This window comes from Sinohyriopsis cumingii, chromosome 12 (assembly GCF_028554795.1).
Source record: "Sinohyriopsis cumingii isolate HCF-2022 chromosome 12, ASM2855479v2, whole genome shotgun sequence".
Taxonomy (NCBI): Eukaryota; Metazoa; Mollusca; class Bivalvia; order Unionida; family Unionidae; genus Sinohyriopsis; species Sinohyriopsis cumingii.
The window spans coordinates 33,534,750-33,552,102 of record NC_142972.1 but is presented as its reverse complement, the minus strand read 5'-3'; the positions used below and the strand labels follow the sequence as shown (position 1 = coordinate 33,552,102).

Below are 17,353 nucleotides of genomic sequence, written 5' to 3'. Positions count from 1 at the left end.
GAATATTCATGCCATGCATTTCGCATATAGGGACGTACCACAGTAATATATGGGGAGCGATATAGCCTCACGTAGACTTCTATTTTAAAAAAGGGTCCCGGCACGTTTGTGGGCTATTGACATCACCGACGAAAAGTGACTATTAATATGGCATATGTTGTACCTCCATGGGAAGAAGACGATGACTGCACTTGATCTGCATACAGATAAGTGTACCTAGCAAGATGGACATAACAGCAGATTTACGAATGAAAGGGAATACGTGATGGAAAACATCTATGATGGGATACAAGTGGTAGGTGAACAGATTTTAAACAACGTGTGTGACGGATATAGAGAGAAATATGAACTTTGTCCTATTTGATTGTTTGTTACTTGTTTTGCTTTAGCTTTTTCTTATAAATGAACATTTAATTTAAATAAGTTTTATATGAAGTAATTTTTAGAAAGGCGTGAACTTTAATTTTAAAAAGTAGTTTAATAGAACCAAGAACTAAATAATTAGTACATCGGTTAGTTTCATGTAGAAATGTTAATGCATTAAATGGATAGTGCTTAGACCAAGGCACATGTATATACGTGAATAAATCTTTTGTACCCATACAATATATTTTTCTTTTTCGAGTCTCTATTCTATCTGCGAGTCTCTCTTTAGGACATTTCTGCCCTCTTTTCTGTGTGTTTTGATGTGTATTTGTTTGTTTCTGTATGTCTGTGTTTGTCCCTATCAACCCTTTGTCCCTACAAATGCATTTCACTCTATAAAAAGTGTTGACCCTATTAACCCCATAACGCCACCCAATGTTCAATTCTCATTGATCTCCAGGTGACATTCCCATCTTAAATTCACATTGACGCCAAAGTGCAAACCACTTCTTGTATCATTGAGGTGTACGTGAGGCTATAAACCTTGAGGCTATAGTGCAAACGACCAAATTTAACAAAGACGTCTGCGTCAGGCTATAAATCTTGAGGCTATAGTGCCGGGACCCTTTTTTAACATAGAAGTCTAGTTGGGGCTATATTACCCCCATATACTACTTAGCACAGGCGAGTTAGGTTTTTTTTTCCTTTAAACTTTTGTATGGGAGCAAGTACGTGGTTCCATCGCCGTATAGCTGTGGACGGACGATCACGCTATCGAAGAGGTACGTACTACCAAATAGTACGTCGCGGGTTTGTGAAACAAATTGGAAGAAGTTTGTACCCTCGCACATGAGAACCTCAAGCGTCAAGTTAAGTATTATAACAAGCGCACAAAACCACGCCAATATGAAGTAGGGGTCAAGGTGTTGTTGCTGTTACCCCAAGAACACAACCAGCTGCAAGTTAAATTGGAGGAGGCCGTACATTTCAACCGTGAAGGTTGGAGTCAAACCTATTGGATACGGCTACCGACTAAGGAGAAACTATACCATGCTAATCTCCTTAAAGGGGACAAAACCCCCGACCTGCACAATTTTATTGTAAATAGAAGGATATTTAGTAATTTGTGTATATAATCTATCCCGACTATTTTTTTTTCAAAGTATCTATTGTATTTGCACAAACATTTCATATAAAACATTGTCCTGTATTCCCAGATCAAACGGAAAGAACCTGCTCCGAATTTGTTAGCTCCCTTCCATACAAACAGGATGTTACGTCATTTGAGACGATTAACGTATCAGAGTTGTATTCAATTTGTGCAGCGAAGTGTCAAGTAGAAACAAGATGGTTCAATGCGCAGCTCTAAATTGTATGAATAATAGCAGTTCCGAACAGAAGATTAGTTTTTTTTTTTTTCACCTTTCCAAAGGACCATAAAGGGAGATCTGTATGGCGATCAAATTAAAGAGAGAAGACTTTATGCTAACTCAACACACCAGGTTGTGCCAGAGACATTTCGAGCCTGAATGTTTCTCAAAAGAGCTGGGATCATCGCCATTTTCAGAATCTGACGAGTTCTATTCATCTTTGTCACACGAATATATTTCCGGTTCATACATGTAAGGTTGGATTTTAATGTAATATTCTACATCGGGAATGTCATCCACATCACTGTCGTCACTGACGGTCGCCATCATTTAAACATTCAAGCACAGCCAATTCATAAAACGCTTGACTGCATTATCAACGGTATACGGAAAATTCGACCTGGGAGAAAAAGCCTCATTGAGAATTCGCCATGGGAGAACTTGCCCCAAGTTATCTGGAGAAATCGCCCCAGAGTGGTTTGAGACGTCGCCCCAAATGCTTGGAGAAGTCACCCCAGATGGTTGGAGAAGTCACCCCAAAACTTGTCATCTAGAAAACTCATTTAATATTTATCTTTGAAATCAATAAATGATTTAAAAGATAGAAATGTGTACCTTAGAACAATACTGTTATCAAAAAAGATATCGCCACATGGTGGTGACCGCATTATTTGAATACACGAATGATGTATCATATTATCTGGTATTTACTCTCCTGTACAAGGAAGCAAACTCCATACTTATGCAACTCCAGATGGTTTCAGCTGGGAAACTGAAACGAAGTCAGACCCGGGAAACAAAAGAAAAATAAGGAAGAATATTTCACTTGTGATATATGTTCAAAGCGAAGAACTAAGTGTCAGTGCATTGTTGAATACATTTTTTAGATTCTATGCTGCACCTGTATCCTAATTCTATTGTATTATGTTTGTCATTCCAATGTAATGGTGCTAATGTCATCATGGCAAAGTGTATATTCCTTCTTGGTCATTTGGTAAATTTCGGTAATTGCATAGATATATGCAGTGACATCAAACTCATTGTCAAATTTGCTGAGATCCTACTTTTCATCGGACATCTACTAAAACAACAGAAATACTTGTTTAAAAATACAAAAAGCACGAGTCGTCATTGCTTTTAACTCAGATATAAACATTTTTGCTCTTAACCCATTCTGACAAAATCTAAGTGCTGTGCGCAACTTATTTAAATTCATTTATGTTCAAATAATAGTAATTATTTTATCAAACGTACTATTACGTAGTCACAGTCATTTGTGTAGAGGGTTCAGATTCTTAAATATATAGTTCAATAACTTTTCCTTGATTGAATATGTTCAGCGCGTATCCGAATACTTTTTTGTTTCATTCTCTTAGACGATCCTACGCTTGGTACTGACTAATATGGGAAATACTGCCGTTGTTTTCCATCAGTGCTCATCTCTGACAGTTATACGGCAAAACTGTTTCAATACTGGTAGAAAAAAGTATTCGTTTTGAAATGCTTTCTTTGTATTGTTGCTGAACTCTGATATTTATATCTTAAAATTATACTAACATGGGTACTGGAACAATCCTCAATTATTTTACTCATTTTTGTCTCCATCTTTGAAAAGTGATAAATTATCCACCAAATGAAATAACATTAAAGAAATATTTACGCTTTTTCATTCAATGTTTCCAACATCAATTTATTATGCACGTTTGATTTTGAATGCAAGTCCATAGGATGAATATGCATTTTTATTCCACACTTGCGTTCAAGACTGTTTTCCACTCGTTTTATAATAAACCCCTCCTTCCCATTCTGCATTCATCTTGTTTGTGTAATGTCGTTAATAAAATATAAATCACTTATAACTGAAAGTCTGTGTGTTCTTATAAACTCGTTAGATTTCTTATAACAACACACCGGAACACCACGATACAATTTTTTAAACAAATGTCACTGTTAACTTTCTTGATTGATAATCCAATTTTTTAAACAAATGTTACTGTTAACTTTCTTGATTGATAAACCTATTATACTAACATTATTCATTAATGTGGTAATTATGATAAATCTATTATTCTAACATTATTTATTAATGTAGTAATTACTCTCAAACTCGGACCAGGCTGATTCGGTACAAATCGCTGACTGATTCGGCCCATATAACTGACTGATTCTCCAAACTTCTAAGCGGATTCGGACCATGTGAAATGTTCTTCAGTTTACTCCAAGATTTAAATGTGACATCTAAATTTGTTTTTAAAGATGATCTTCTCATTATATCCTAAGTACATCGAGCAGTTCAAATATGCATTTAAGGTAACAAAAGTCCGTTAGTAAGCGTGGTCATGGTGTTGTTATATATAATACAATAACGTAATCATGTTTATTGTGAATCGGCAATTTAGTAGTGAAATATTTTTGTAAACTTTTCGTTCAACTTTAAACAGTTTGTTTTATTGAGAAATAATAAAATTACGAACACTGACAAAAAGGAAGAAATAAACTAAATGATGTTGAAAACAGTAGCGACCGAATTTCCTGAGTAGGCGTCAATGATGCTTTTTATCGAGTTCAAGTATCATTTGTCAATGGTTAGCAAATCTCAATGAAAATTCAGATTAAATTGTTCAGATTTGAGAGATGATACTATAACCGTTTGGATTATTGACGGTCACCACCAATTCAGTCGATTTCGGGTTATAGAGGTCCATGCCATAAAGTTGTCTCAGGATGACTTTATTTATTAGGCTGGAGCCCTTTCAGGTATAAAACTGTAGACGTCACATTATGCTTACACCCGCTCTATTTTTCCAATTAAAATGCATTTAATGATTTGAAGAGCAGAGCAAAAGGGACAGATACCACTTCTTTTTCGTTAAGCTCAGAAGCGGCGTTGATCAAATGGAAAAGTTGAAAAGTTGCAAATTTTATAGATTTAATAAGTTATTAAGTTGAAGAAAAACAACAATAAATAAAGCCTTAACAACCACATGGCGACATCTCAGAATTAGTATATATGATCCTTGGGGCGACTTGTCCAGGCGCAGAGGGGCGACTTTTCCTAACACCTGGGATGAGTTCTGCCAGAGCGAGTTCTCCATAATTCATTATCAACAATGCCAGTGTGTACAGTGTCTCAAATGACGTCATATCCGCTATTTGTTCAGGGGAGGGAAGCGCGTTGTTCTATTCAAGACGGATCATGAGAGATGATCGGTTTTTCATAAATTTCTTCGTAACGAGTAAGAATAAAAGGTACAAATTTTCAGAAAAAGAACCTTATACATATAGCAAACTATATATGAAGTTTGTGCAAATTTCAGTTTTGCATGTTTGTCCCCTTTAAGAGAGACTTTAAGTTTGTCGTCGCCACGATCGTCACAGAAGACGCCGAAGGCGACACGGAAGGTGCGAACACCATCCCGAACCGTCCATTACGAGGGCTGAGATACCCTCTATCGTGGAATGTGATCCCACGTAGAATGCAGAGAAGCGGGAAGATATAGAGACGTTGCTGGCCGTGTATTCCGATGTGCTTACGTAAATACCTCTGAGAACGTCACTTGTCGAGTTTGGGTTAAAGCTGGTGGACGACCGGCCAGTCCAACGGAAACCCTACCCTTTGCCCCACGAAAACGACAAGTGGTAAGAGAAGAGATCGAGCAGACGATTGCTCTAGGAGTAATCGAATCCGCCGATTCTCCGTACAGCTATCTCCTGTAGTCTTAATGCAGAAGAAGGATGGTATCCATCGGTTTTGTGTCAACTACCGGAAACTTCATCAAGTGACGAAATTTCAAGTGGAAATGCTACCTGACTCAGAACATATTTTCGCTTCCGTCTCGAAAGCGATTTTTTTTCGAAGTTGGATTTGTCCAAGGGCTATTGGCAAATTCCTGTCCGGGAGGAGGATGGGGCAACGCTCGCTTTTGTTACTCCCGATAGGACCTACCAATGGTTAGTCATGTCGTTCTGAGTCCAGAATGTGCCCATCGTCTTCACTAGAATGATGCGGCGGTTGTTGGAACCATTACGCGATAGGGGTGTTCAAAACTTCATGGATGATCTCTTGCTAGTCACAGAGATGTGGGTTGAGCACCTCACTCTGTTAGCTGACGTACTGAAACGGCTAGGTCAAGCGGGATTAATGTATCGCCCTTCCAAATGTTAGATTGGGTTCCGGACGTTAGACTATTTGGGACACCCACTGAGTCAAGGTACTCTGTCCCCAGAGAAGTCCAGGGTGTAGGAGCTGAGAAACACTGCACGCCCCACCACGAAAAGTGAGGTGAGGTCATTCCTGTGATTGACCGGGTATTAATGGAGATATGTGGCCAATTTCATTGCAAGTGCGAGGCAGTTGTCTGACCTTATCAGGATACCTTCCCCGAGTAAAATTATATGGACAGATGCTTGTGAGCATGCTTTTCTAACGCTAAAGGATAGGCTGATATCCGTCGCTGTTATCCGTCATCCGGATCTGTCCAACGACTTCTTGCTCCGCACTGACGCGTGTGACACGGGTCTGGGAGCAGTACTACTGCAAAAGCACGAAGGGACGTAAGACAGTCGGACACCGGCTGATGCCGAGAAGTACTACTCCAAATCGTAGGTGCAATGTCTCGGAATCATGTTTGGGATATCACTGTTCGATTGGCACTTATACCGACAGAAGTTCATATTGGAGACCGACCACCAACCCCTCGCGTATCTCACGCAGGTGAAATTGTCGACTGGGTGCTTGATGCGATGGTCGCTGTTCTTATAGCAGTGCCAAATACAGATGAGATACGTTAAAGGAACCGGGAACATAGACGCCAATTTCATGAGCAAAGGCGCAGAAATGGCATAGATCGCTCAGTAGATAACAGTATGTTGTGTGTATATTCGTGTCTGTAGTCAGCTTGTCGCGTAGTAATGATTTTGTTCTTTTACTGAATGTAGTAACGCACGTGAGCATTTGGAGCAATTTTGAGGGAATAAAATCCCGATTTTATTCTCAAGCATGGGGGGGGCGGGTGTCACGTTTGCTTAGCACCCATCTTAAGTCATGTATAAGTCATAATCTACCTGTCTTGGGAATGTAACTGCGACCTCGTGTTTGATATCTAAAGATTTCCGCGGGTTAGTGTCGAACTATTACGCAAGATTACCATGACTAGCCAGAGACCGGAAACTTGATTCGGCCCAGGTGACCGCTCGCGTCACTTATCAAAGGCTTGCCGTTATCACACCTATTTGTTAAAGGTTAGTTCAAGGATCAAAATGAAAGTCCACGGGGTGAGCGAGGCGTGTTCTTATCCTTCCCCACGCTGGCAGACAGCAAGAAGGATATTGTCCGTTAAGTTTGACTGGATCGGTCCACAGCGATATCAATTCAAAATTGAGACAGAGGGCGTGTTCACAATTCAGACCCGAATGATACTTTCCGAAATCGTAAGGGTAATTTAGTATTCTCCTGAAAGGATTTCAGTTCAATAGGGTTTATTCCCAGAAAAAAAGCTAATTGTAATCTGGCGGCAGAACTTAGAGGTAGATTCTAAGGAAAGACAAAGCTTCAAAAAAGAAGATTTTAAGGTGATAGATAACTTCCGGTTACATTGGGTCTAAAGTCTTCAAGAGTTGGAGACGGGATTGAGACTGTAGCCGAGTAGTCGAAGTCAACAGAACTGTAGTCGTGGGAGAGGAAGTGGAGGAGGAGAAAGAGTCTAGATACAATGGAGGAGGAGGAGAAGGGGTCTAGAGAAAGTGGAGTCTAGAGAAAAATCGAAGAAGAGGAGGGGGAAAAGGAGTTGAAGAAAAGTCGGGGAGGAAGAGAAGGAATTGAAAGAAATAGGAGAGAGAAAGGATACAACAAATGATTAGAAATACAAGGACAGGTGGAAATCAATCTCATACTGCTAATCAAGCGACACAATAAGCGCATTAAAGGATCAAACGGAAGGAGTGTACTTGGAAATTTTAGTTATTTGATTATTGAATTGTTATTAAATTATTATTTATTGAATTTCAACCTTTTTGTGTATTTGACCATCAATCCGTCGGCATTGCTGACTGGGGGCTCGGAGCTTTACCTCTACCTTTCGCTAAAATTAACTTCCAAGAAAATAGAGCCTGGGTGGGATTTCTATAATAGTCTAAATAAAATATTAATAAAATATTGGGAGAACCCCACCCCAACATATACTTCGTTACAAAACAGACTTATACGCAATTGGAAATAGCCAGCTTTCGAATAAGGGCAAGACATGGGTCACTTCAGCTCGTCTCCACTCTACTGTTGGAACCTTGCAGGATCGTCATTTGTTTAAGGCAGCAGACGACATAAGGAGGATTTAGGAACAGTATTATTCATGGAAAACGAACAACAATTACATGCTGAACATGTTTATTGAAACATTTTTCATTGTGTGCAAGCAAAACATACATTAGGACCAATTATCACGTAGCTCAGAAAGATCAACGCGTTTAATCTAAGTAGCTCCCTAAAAAGGTGTAATCTCAGCGGCTTGCAGTAATCAATCGTGCTTAGACAGGTAATAATGTAAATAAACATTTGAACGTAATGTGACATGTTTTATCAAATGAGCTTCGAGTAAATGGTCTGAATAGTGCACTTATATTAGACTAAACATATTATTTTATACGTTAGTATAATTGTACAATTTGTCTTATTTATTAGACTATAATGGATATGAGAACTCTAACCAACTCATTTTCTGATGCTTGTGAATAAACTATTGAAAGAAAAGCTTGCTATAAAAGTAATTTTGTTTGTTTTACCCAAAACTGCCGCAGAGTTTTCATAAGGCTAAATTCAGCAGGTGAAGGTCGAAACTGGTTTATGATATTCTATTGTCCCTGCTACTGCTACTACAAGAACAGATGTTGTTGCTGAGTAACATGATACATCTGTAACTTTTCGTCATATAAATCGCGTGTATTATTATCGTGACAATGACGATTATGACGACAACGATGAAAATCATTGATTCTATCCAGTTATGTTTACTGAAGCATAAACATTGCTTCTCCTCTGTCTGCATTTAAGGTCTTCATGAGGTACGTTATTAACTTCAGCCTATACATAAGCAAATGTTTTTGACAGCTTTCAACTTTCTGAAAATATATACGACAATTCATTGGTTATCGTTTGTTGCTATCTTATGTTCACGATGCTCGTTTACAGGACTGGACAAAATTACTCCATGAAGACATATACAATTAATCAATTAATTGTGATGCGTTTGTTGATACATTAAGCAGGTTTTGGGCCCGTTGCAACAAATTCTCAATATCATAGTTGTATCTTAACTTTGAAATTATTCTGATAATCTGGGCTTACCAACTTGACACCTAAACACATATTAAGATTATGAATGACACCAATATGAACCTGAAGCCTCTTTTTCTAAACACTGGATTGTTTGTAAGTTATGCAGTCAATTTAAATTATATGCAATGTCGAAGTGTACCTATCCCATATTTCTTCATCTACTAACCATCATTCTGAACTAATTTAAGAGATGACATATCTTGTATGACACCATACATGCGGATTTGCCATTACTTGTCATCAGCATTGTTTCGATTCTTACTTCCTCCATTTGAATTTATATTAATAGAAACACGCAATATATGACATCAACGATGAGCAAACAAATAAGGATAAAAATTCCCCAACCATAACACTGCAATGTTTCAATGTCTTTTCAAGGTTTAGTCAATAGACTGATAGCTATCCGGAAAAGGAAGTCGTTATTATTTCTTTTGTTGGCTTCTGAAAGCTATCTTAATATTCTATTGAAATCATTTATCTTTATACCTGTATATATATATATATATATATATATATATATATATATATATATATATATATATATATATATATATAAGCTATCATGTAGGACTTCTGGAGAAAATTCTCAAATTAGTTTCAGAAAAGAACAAAGAGTACAGATGTGTATAAAGTATATAATAATTTTGTTGGCCATTTTGACCACATGTTTAGGATCTCATTTTAGGGGAGCTGTGTTTTCATGGAAACCGAAAGATAATCTAAATGAGGTATGTGATGTTCTATTTTGATGTCATAACAATGACAATAAACTTTCGACAATTTATGCGTGATTGGCAAGACTATTTTTGATAATTAAATTCAATTATTCTTTTCAAATACTCAAGCCTCTATATTTCAATTCTACCTTAATAAAATGTATCGTTTCCAATTTGCTATAATGCACATGTCTAATTGATAGAAATTGTCAAGGTTATTACAAATGTTGATGCAGACCCGGCCCTAGGGCAAGGCGAATGAGGCAAACGCTTTGGGCACCCTCGCTTCTCCGCAATATAATTGTTTTGTTTGGGGTCCTGCGCTCATCGCTTGCTGCCTTTGGCCCAGCACATCTTAGGGCCGAGCCTGTGTTAATGAGTTACAGCGCTAAAACTTTCGAAGTGAAGAATAAAATATTTTATAACAAACGACTTGAAATTTTAAAAAGATAATGTTGGCGACACAAAATATACATTTTAATCAACTTGTCCCATTTTTAAAAGATCGCGCATCAGAATTAGGGCATTAGAAAAAATATTGGCAACTTGTATGCTATGTTTTCATCTACTGTACACCTTTTATCTAACAACGCCATCAAGAAATTGTGACTATGGGTAACAGACTCTTGAAATAGAAAAAGTTTTGAAGAAACATTAAGATTATTGAAAAAGCTCGCCCTATGAAATGTTAGTACCTCTTCGAATGTACCTTTCATGTATAACATTTTAACAAAAGTCACTGAACAATTCATGTTCACTTGATTTGAAGGTATTTTGGAAAAAGTTTTTCGACTGAAAATGTGTCTTGGCACAGACATTCGCTAATAACCTTACACCACTTTCGAGTTTTCCTATGACCTGAGAACATAAATTCTGCGAGTGTGCATTGTTTCAGACTACAGCAAAAAAGAGTACAAACGCTCTAATTATTGTTATGTTAGCGTGTCTCCTAGGCCGTATCAAAGACAATACAATCAAGAATTTTTCTTGATACACAAAATACGCGGATATGTATAAGTCGGGTTTTACTTTGTGGCCAACATAAATGCAATGAAATGCTTGCAACTAATTTCCTTTTCGTTTTATGCTCTGCAGTCAAAATCAAAATTTAGCTTTTTAAATTTGAAAACATTGTGCTGTAGACTGAGTGGTTGATTAATGATGGGCTTCTTGGAGTGAATGTTGATTGTTTGGAAAGGGACTAACGCTTTTATCCTACGTTTCACGAAAAGAGGAATAAATACTCAATAAATGTGCAGCCGAATCATCGTTTCACAACCTAAGATATTCAAGAAACAATGAGTGACCCCGTTTTAAACCAAATTAGTCAATTTGAGAGAAACCTTAATAATTAATTTATTTTGGCTACTTTTCTCTCAGCTACACGCGTTACATCACTAAATCTGAAATGCCGTTCCTTGTTAATAGTACTTTATTTTACACAACAATTTGCACAGTTTAGATACTAATTACTCATCTCCAGGCTATTTTTTCCGACTTCTCATTGTCCTTATTTGATTCGACATTTCTTGTGTAGATTTACCACCTTGAGATAGATTTTCATAAAAGTTTTAAGTTGAACTTACTAATCTCACTCTGTCAAAGTACAGTGCAAATTTAAGAGCGAGTCGAACAGGTAAATGTAAAGCGACAATAGTCAAATGTTTAATTAGTAAAACATTTACATTACTACGATGGTTGCATGTACTCAAGCCCGATCGACAACTTTGAAATATATATTTATTTCGCAAATATCTGGCTCCTGTGAATATTTCCCGCTTGAAAGACAAAATTCATGTGATTACGTTTTCACTGTATGTGTTTATTATTTTTAGATTGAGATTTTGTACAGATTAAGCTGGAGACAATCTGGAGGTCACTTCTGTAATGAAAGTACGATTTCATCTGGTACAGTCCTTGCAGGAGGATCTTTGAGCTGCTTCAAAAACTGCAGTGGAACAATCGGAGTCCTCAACTATTTTTGTACAGACTTCAGTGAAACAGAGGACTGGACTACCGGAAGAGGGAGTATCACATATACATTTCCATCAAGCAATACATACTATGAGTTTGGGTAATGATCTGCTGCTAATTTACTGTACATTGTACAACATAACTAGTATGGAACATATTTGTAAAAAAAAAATCTGAAATATTGCGCACATGACTGGTTATATTTTTCGAATTCGAAACCCTGCTGCATCATTCCTAAAAAATATTACATGTAAAATCGAAAATTCTCCTAATCTTCATTACCTAATTTATTATAGGTAAATGTATCAGTTAAATGTATCAGTTAGATACTACAGGCATTAGAGAAACGAATAAATGTGGTGTTTCGCTGTATCCGATTTCATCAGCTTTTTATGGGAAAATTTAATATTTTTTGTATGATAAGATTTTGAATGAGATTAAAAGGAAATAAATCACATGACATATTTCATTTATTCTAGATTCACAGGAGGTGATTGGATATCACTACTTACCCTTGGAGGAGGTAATTGGGAACTAAGAGTAAAGGCAGATTTAGCACCTCGTACTGATACTGGACGAGTCAATTCTGCTCCACAAATTGACATTTCACCTATTGTGAGGCTGATCCATGGATGTCATCATACAATAGACATACCAGGTATATGTGTATATATATATATATATATATATATATATATATATATATATATATATATATATATATATATATATATTCTTTTCTTTTTTCTAGTGTGTTTGTTATCCTTCCTTTCTTATATCTGTGGTATGTATGTATGTATGTATGTATGTACGTATGTATGCACGCACACATGCATGTATGTATTAGATGTATGTATGCTATCTTCAGTTTCATTGTTCATAATAAAAAAAAACAAATTCGTATATACAATGAAGCATCTGTAATGACGCACTAGAATCTTTCTCTTCTACTGACAGTTTCAGATCCAGACGGTGATGAAGTTCGATGTAGGTGGGCAAATAGCATGCTAAATGAATGCGCCAGCATCTGTAATGCATTCACCGGAGCCGTATTAAATGAGGTATTTCCATACGATAAAAAAAACATATGATTACTTCAACGAAAATAACAATCTACAGGTGGACATCTGCCTTGATATTCTGTGCCTTGCATTGTAATTTTAAAATGCATGCGGATCAGGTCCCTTACTAGATTTATTTTCATCAATGTTAAGATATTTTATAAATCCATTTGATATTGTTGTCATATATTTTAATCATTTTAAACAACTTTACTGAGACAGTCAAGGATTTAAATCCAATGTGCCTGGTCTGAAGTTTCTACTTTAACCGCGAAAGCTAGCTGTTTCAGCTACTTGTGTGCCTTATGTTAAAATGAGCAATGAATATTATTATCAAGGTGATAATTTCAAAATAAATATATGAATGGCACTAATCATTTCATTGGCTTTCTATATAGCACCAGTAACTATAGCTAAATTAATTTACTGGTTGTATATCTCATACACGGAATGACTAATTGCAAATGTCCTTCACAACGAGTCATCATTGTGTTATGGAAAGCCGTGCAAAAAATTAATCTTTTCTATAATAATCCTGATAAGCAATGCCAAATATTTTTAACTAATTATTTAAATTTTAAAATCCAGAATACATGCATAGTAACTTTTGACGCAGTTGGAAGCATTGGTTACTATGGAGTTGCAATACAGGTGGAAGATTTTACATCAGGATCAACAACACCGCTTAGCAGTGTACCGATCCAGTTTCTTGTATACGTTTACAACACTACATCTGGATGTAACAGTGTCCCGGAATTTCTACCTCCGACAAGACCTAATCAAGATACGGTGATTGTGAACCCAAACGGAATTTTTACCGATGTAATAGTTGCACGAAGCAGAATTCCAAATACAGAGTAATTTTATATTTATTTTCAGAACCTAGATCAGCCAATATGGTTGAATAATAAATTCATTTTTTACATGAAAGACCGTTTCCTTGCTTCTAAGACAAAATTTTAAAATTACTTTATTGTTATTTATCTAAAGCATATTACAACAAATTTAAAATCAAACAATACAACAAAACAAATAAATAAATTTAGATTGTCGCTACTCAAAACTGTTATTCTAGTCGTTGCCGTTGAACGTTTCTATGTCAGAAAAAAAGTCATTTTTATAAAGGTCTGACTCTTTAGGTGCAAAAGGTTCAAAGCACGATCACCTTCTAATAGAAAAGGAGTAGCTTTCCTTCCAATATCAGGAAATTCTAGAGTCGGTTCTCACCTCTGATTTTTCAGCATAAAGGAGATAACTACTTTATCTCCGTCTGGATTTTCCAAGTCTGTCCTGGTGCCTCATCCCACTCTTCCTGGTGCCTGGTACATAGATGTGACCTGGAACCCCCCACAGAAGTTCTCGGACCAGACCTACGTTTTCTGTTTCTCAGCCACTGATAAATCCGGGTAAGTTGGCCATGAGGAACATACTAATACATGTAATATCATACGGATGGATCTAAGAGCCAATAAACGTTTGACCGTCTTGCTCAAAATATGCATTTTCCGTGGAAACAGAGCAACATTTAGATGATACCATTGTTCGCTGCAACTAAAGACCACCAATCGATAATTATTTATCGCTTACTTTCAGCATAAATTATATAGCCCTTTATTCAGTCGTTAATATTTTCGCTTCCGATTCTAGCAGCCTCGATGTCACAGAGGGTTGCATGCCTATTTCTCATACAAATGGGTACAGGTTCAAATCCTACCTTCGGGTAAGCCTGGGTCTGCTTCTGTGGTTAACATACCTTATTACAGTGCTGTTCAAACTTTTTGACACCATGGGCCACTCAAAACGGTTTTTCTTGAAGCCGAGGACCGCAGCAGAAAACTGAAAAGTAACGACTATATAGCTGCTCGAGCTCTGGCGGGTCCTTTACAATCAGACCGCGGACTGCGGGTTGGACGTCACTGCCTTATTACCTGCTGTTGCAAATTAATTATTTTTGTTATACCAACAAATGACATCGATAGCTCCCACAAAACCTTTCTTGAATCACTTCGGTGACTATCGTTAATCACCGTTTTCATCATCCATTTCCCCTCGTTGTTATCTTCGTCCGTTACTTATTTTCCTTGTTGTTATATTTAGTGAGAATGGTAACTATTGTTATTAATATTTTTATTATTATCATCAACAGTTTGACGAGTGAACAGAGATGCATGTCTATTGTCGTCAAGAAAGGTATTATTTAAGTTTTCTTAATATTTCTGAGTTATAAAATTTTAGGGGAGACATATATATATCATAATTATAATATTTGGTTCATACTGTTATTATTTATATGCATTTAGTAAAATATAGTATGGCGACAGAACAAGGATTAGGAAGATGATTGCAAAGTTTTGTTTCGCAAAGCTTACACTGAAAGCTCGTGATAGAAAATAATCTCTTTATCTGAATGTTTTTAATGTTTTGAAAAGTCTTCAGCCATGTGTCTATGTACGATATATCGGGATTGTAATTGTTTTCAAATAAATGCACAATTTTTTTTATATTAGGCTATTCAATAACTTGAGTCAGCAACAGACTGACTTCAACATCAATTAGAATATCATAAACTGAAATTTGTACGTGCATTATAGCTGAAATTTTGCAAATAAAATTCGGATCGCTCAGGTGGCCTAGTGGTTAGAGCGGCCGCCTTGGATGCAGGAGGTCGCTGTTCAAACAGGGTTACATTTCAGACTCTTTACAAGTTATGCGCTTGGACGGAGTCATGTGGTGCCAAAATAACGGGTTCGAACCCCGGCTGAGTCATACCAAAGACTTGTAAAAATGGTACTAACAGCTGCCTTGCTACACGTCCAGCATTAAGAGGTTAGTGTTAGGACTGCTCAACTTGGTGTCAGGATAATGTGACTGCGTGGGACAAAATGCTACATGTCTGCGGCATGATGCCCCAATGATAGGCATCACTATAAACTGCCTTACTGCAGACATCATAACGTTATGACTGAAAAATTGTTAAAGCTACATTCAAAAATCCAAATCAGACACACACACATTATTATTTGGAAATAGAGAATTTGAGAATTTATTTTATAAAAAATATTAGGTTTTTTAACACTGATTTCCAGATAAAATGACGTTTCTGAAGTTTTGTATTTTATTCAAGAATTGATTATTGTTTTCTAGCTGCGTTATCACTAACATACTTAGGGTGTAATTCTTGGAATCTGTCCATTTCTTCATATTTTTTTTTCATAATTTTTTTAGGAGAACATTTTCACAAATGAACGTAGGACTCCAGAATCAATTGGTTATCAGTCTGTTTTATCTCTATTCACATGAATAACAATACAAGATTAATTTATTACTCTAAGAAAATAACGTTTCAACTAATGATGAAATAGATCAGTCTTACCTTCTACCAGAAAATATATCCTAGATGCATCATGTGATGTTCACATCCACTTGCCAGTAAGACTTAACCTTGAAACTTATATATGAATCATCGTACGCATTATTGAACATGTACAAACTACGAGCATCGGATTTGTAGCATTAAAATTGTCATAAACTAGATAACCCTTAAAAGAAAACCTTTATCATGAAAATCGTATTATATATATATATATATATATATATATATATATATATATATATATATATATAGAGAGAGAGAGAGAGAGAGAGAGAGAGAGAGAGAGAGAGATAAAGCACTATAGTTAATACAAATGTTATTCGATTCCTTTTATAAAAATATTCAGCTACATTACATCTCCTCTTTAGCTATTTTGTCTAGTGTTTCTAAAGAGTAGTTTTGTCATACACAGTTTAAAACAACCTTCACTGCAAACGTTTCTCTTGCAAACATGTAAGAACCTGCCTAAATACTCTTGGCTCTTATGACTACTGTTTGGTCATCGGTTTGAGATGGAAAGAACTACTCTAATTGGCGAAAGGTCAATATGTCTCATTACTGTACGTAGACTACATTCTCAAGCATATTATAGCTAGTGTACATTGATGTTTTATGGTTCTCTTAATACTGTGTGTATAGTTCCTACCTACATTTAAATTGTTTTCACTCTTACATGTGTCCACTCGGATCTATCTGATCCAAAGATTGTTGGTTAGTTCTGTCAAAGTTATGGCCCTTTGTTATTTGCAACGCTATATTACAGGGTATGATTCTTTCTGGTTCAACTACATTCTCGGCTTTTGAAAAATGTCCTAATGTTTCTAAAGATTGTTAAAATTATGTAAGGATGGGCATACCCTTTTTAATTAACTCACCCAAATATTTTTGCTTGCTTTTGGACCGTTTTCGACAAGATACACATACTAATGATAAAGAGCAATGTACATTGTATTGAGTTGTTATTCTACAATGTTTGTTTTGTCAGACTCAACCAATTTCTATTCCAAGGTTAGTATGGTATGCAATTCATGTTGTTTGCAAAACTAATCACGGAGTGTTTAAATGAAACGTTTGTAAGGTTGTGGACACCAATAACATTTTGGCAAATATCCATATGGTATGATACATATCCTTATTTGTTCTTCAGCATCAGACGGCAG

The 17,353-nt window shown here is 36.3% G+C and overlaps 1 protein-coding gene across 3 annotated transcripts in view; it reads left to right on the top strand.

The window, feature by feature from the left end:
- Nucleotides 1–9,682: 9,682 nt before the first annotated feature.
- The window catches only part of LOC149786222 (uncharacterized), a 30,446-nt gene continuing 22,775 nt past the window's right edge, over nucleotides 9,683–17,353 (top strand). For all 3 annotated transcript variants that reach the window (XM_089976601.1, XM_089976602.1, XM_089976600.1), the window contains exons 1-7: nucleotides 9,683–9,797; nucleotides 11,621–11,859; nucleotides 12,239–12,417; nucleotides 12,717–12,820; nucleotides 13,409–13,677; nucleotides 14,062–14,226; nucleotides 14,967–15,010. In XM_089976601.1, coding sequence (XP_089832727.1) covers nucleotides 9,690–9,797; nucleotides 11,621–11,859; nucleotides 12,239–12,417; nucleotides 12,717–12,820; nucleotides 13,409–13,677; nucleotides 14,062–14,226; nucleotides 14,967–15,010 — 1,108 coding nt within the window. In that variant the 5' untranslated portion in view covers nucleotides 9,683–9,689. The remainder of the gene's footprint in view (nucleotides 9,798–11,620; nucleotides 11,860–12,238; nucleotides 12,418–12,716; nucleotides 12,821–13,408; nucleotides 13,678–14,061; nucleotides 14,227–14,966; nucleotides 15,011–17,353) is intronic.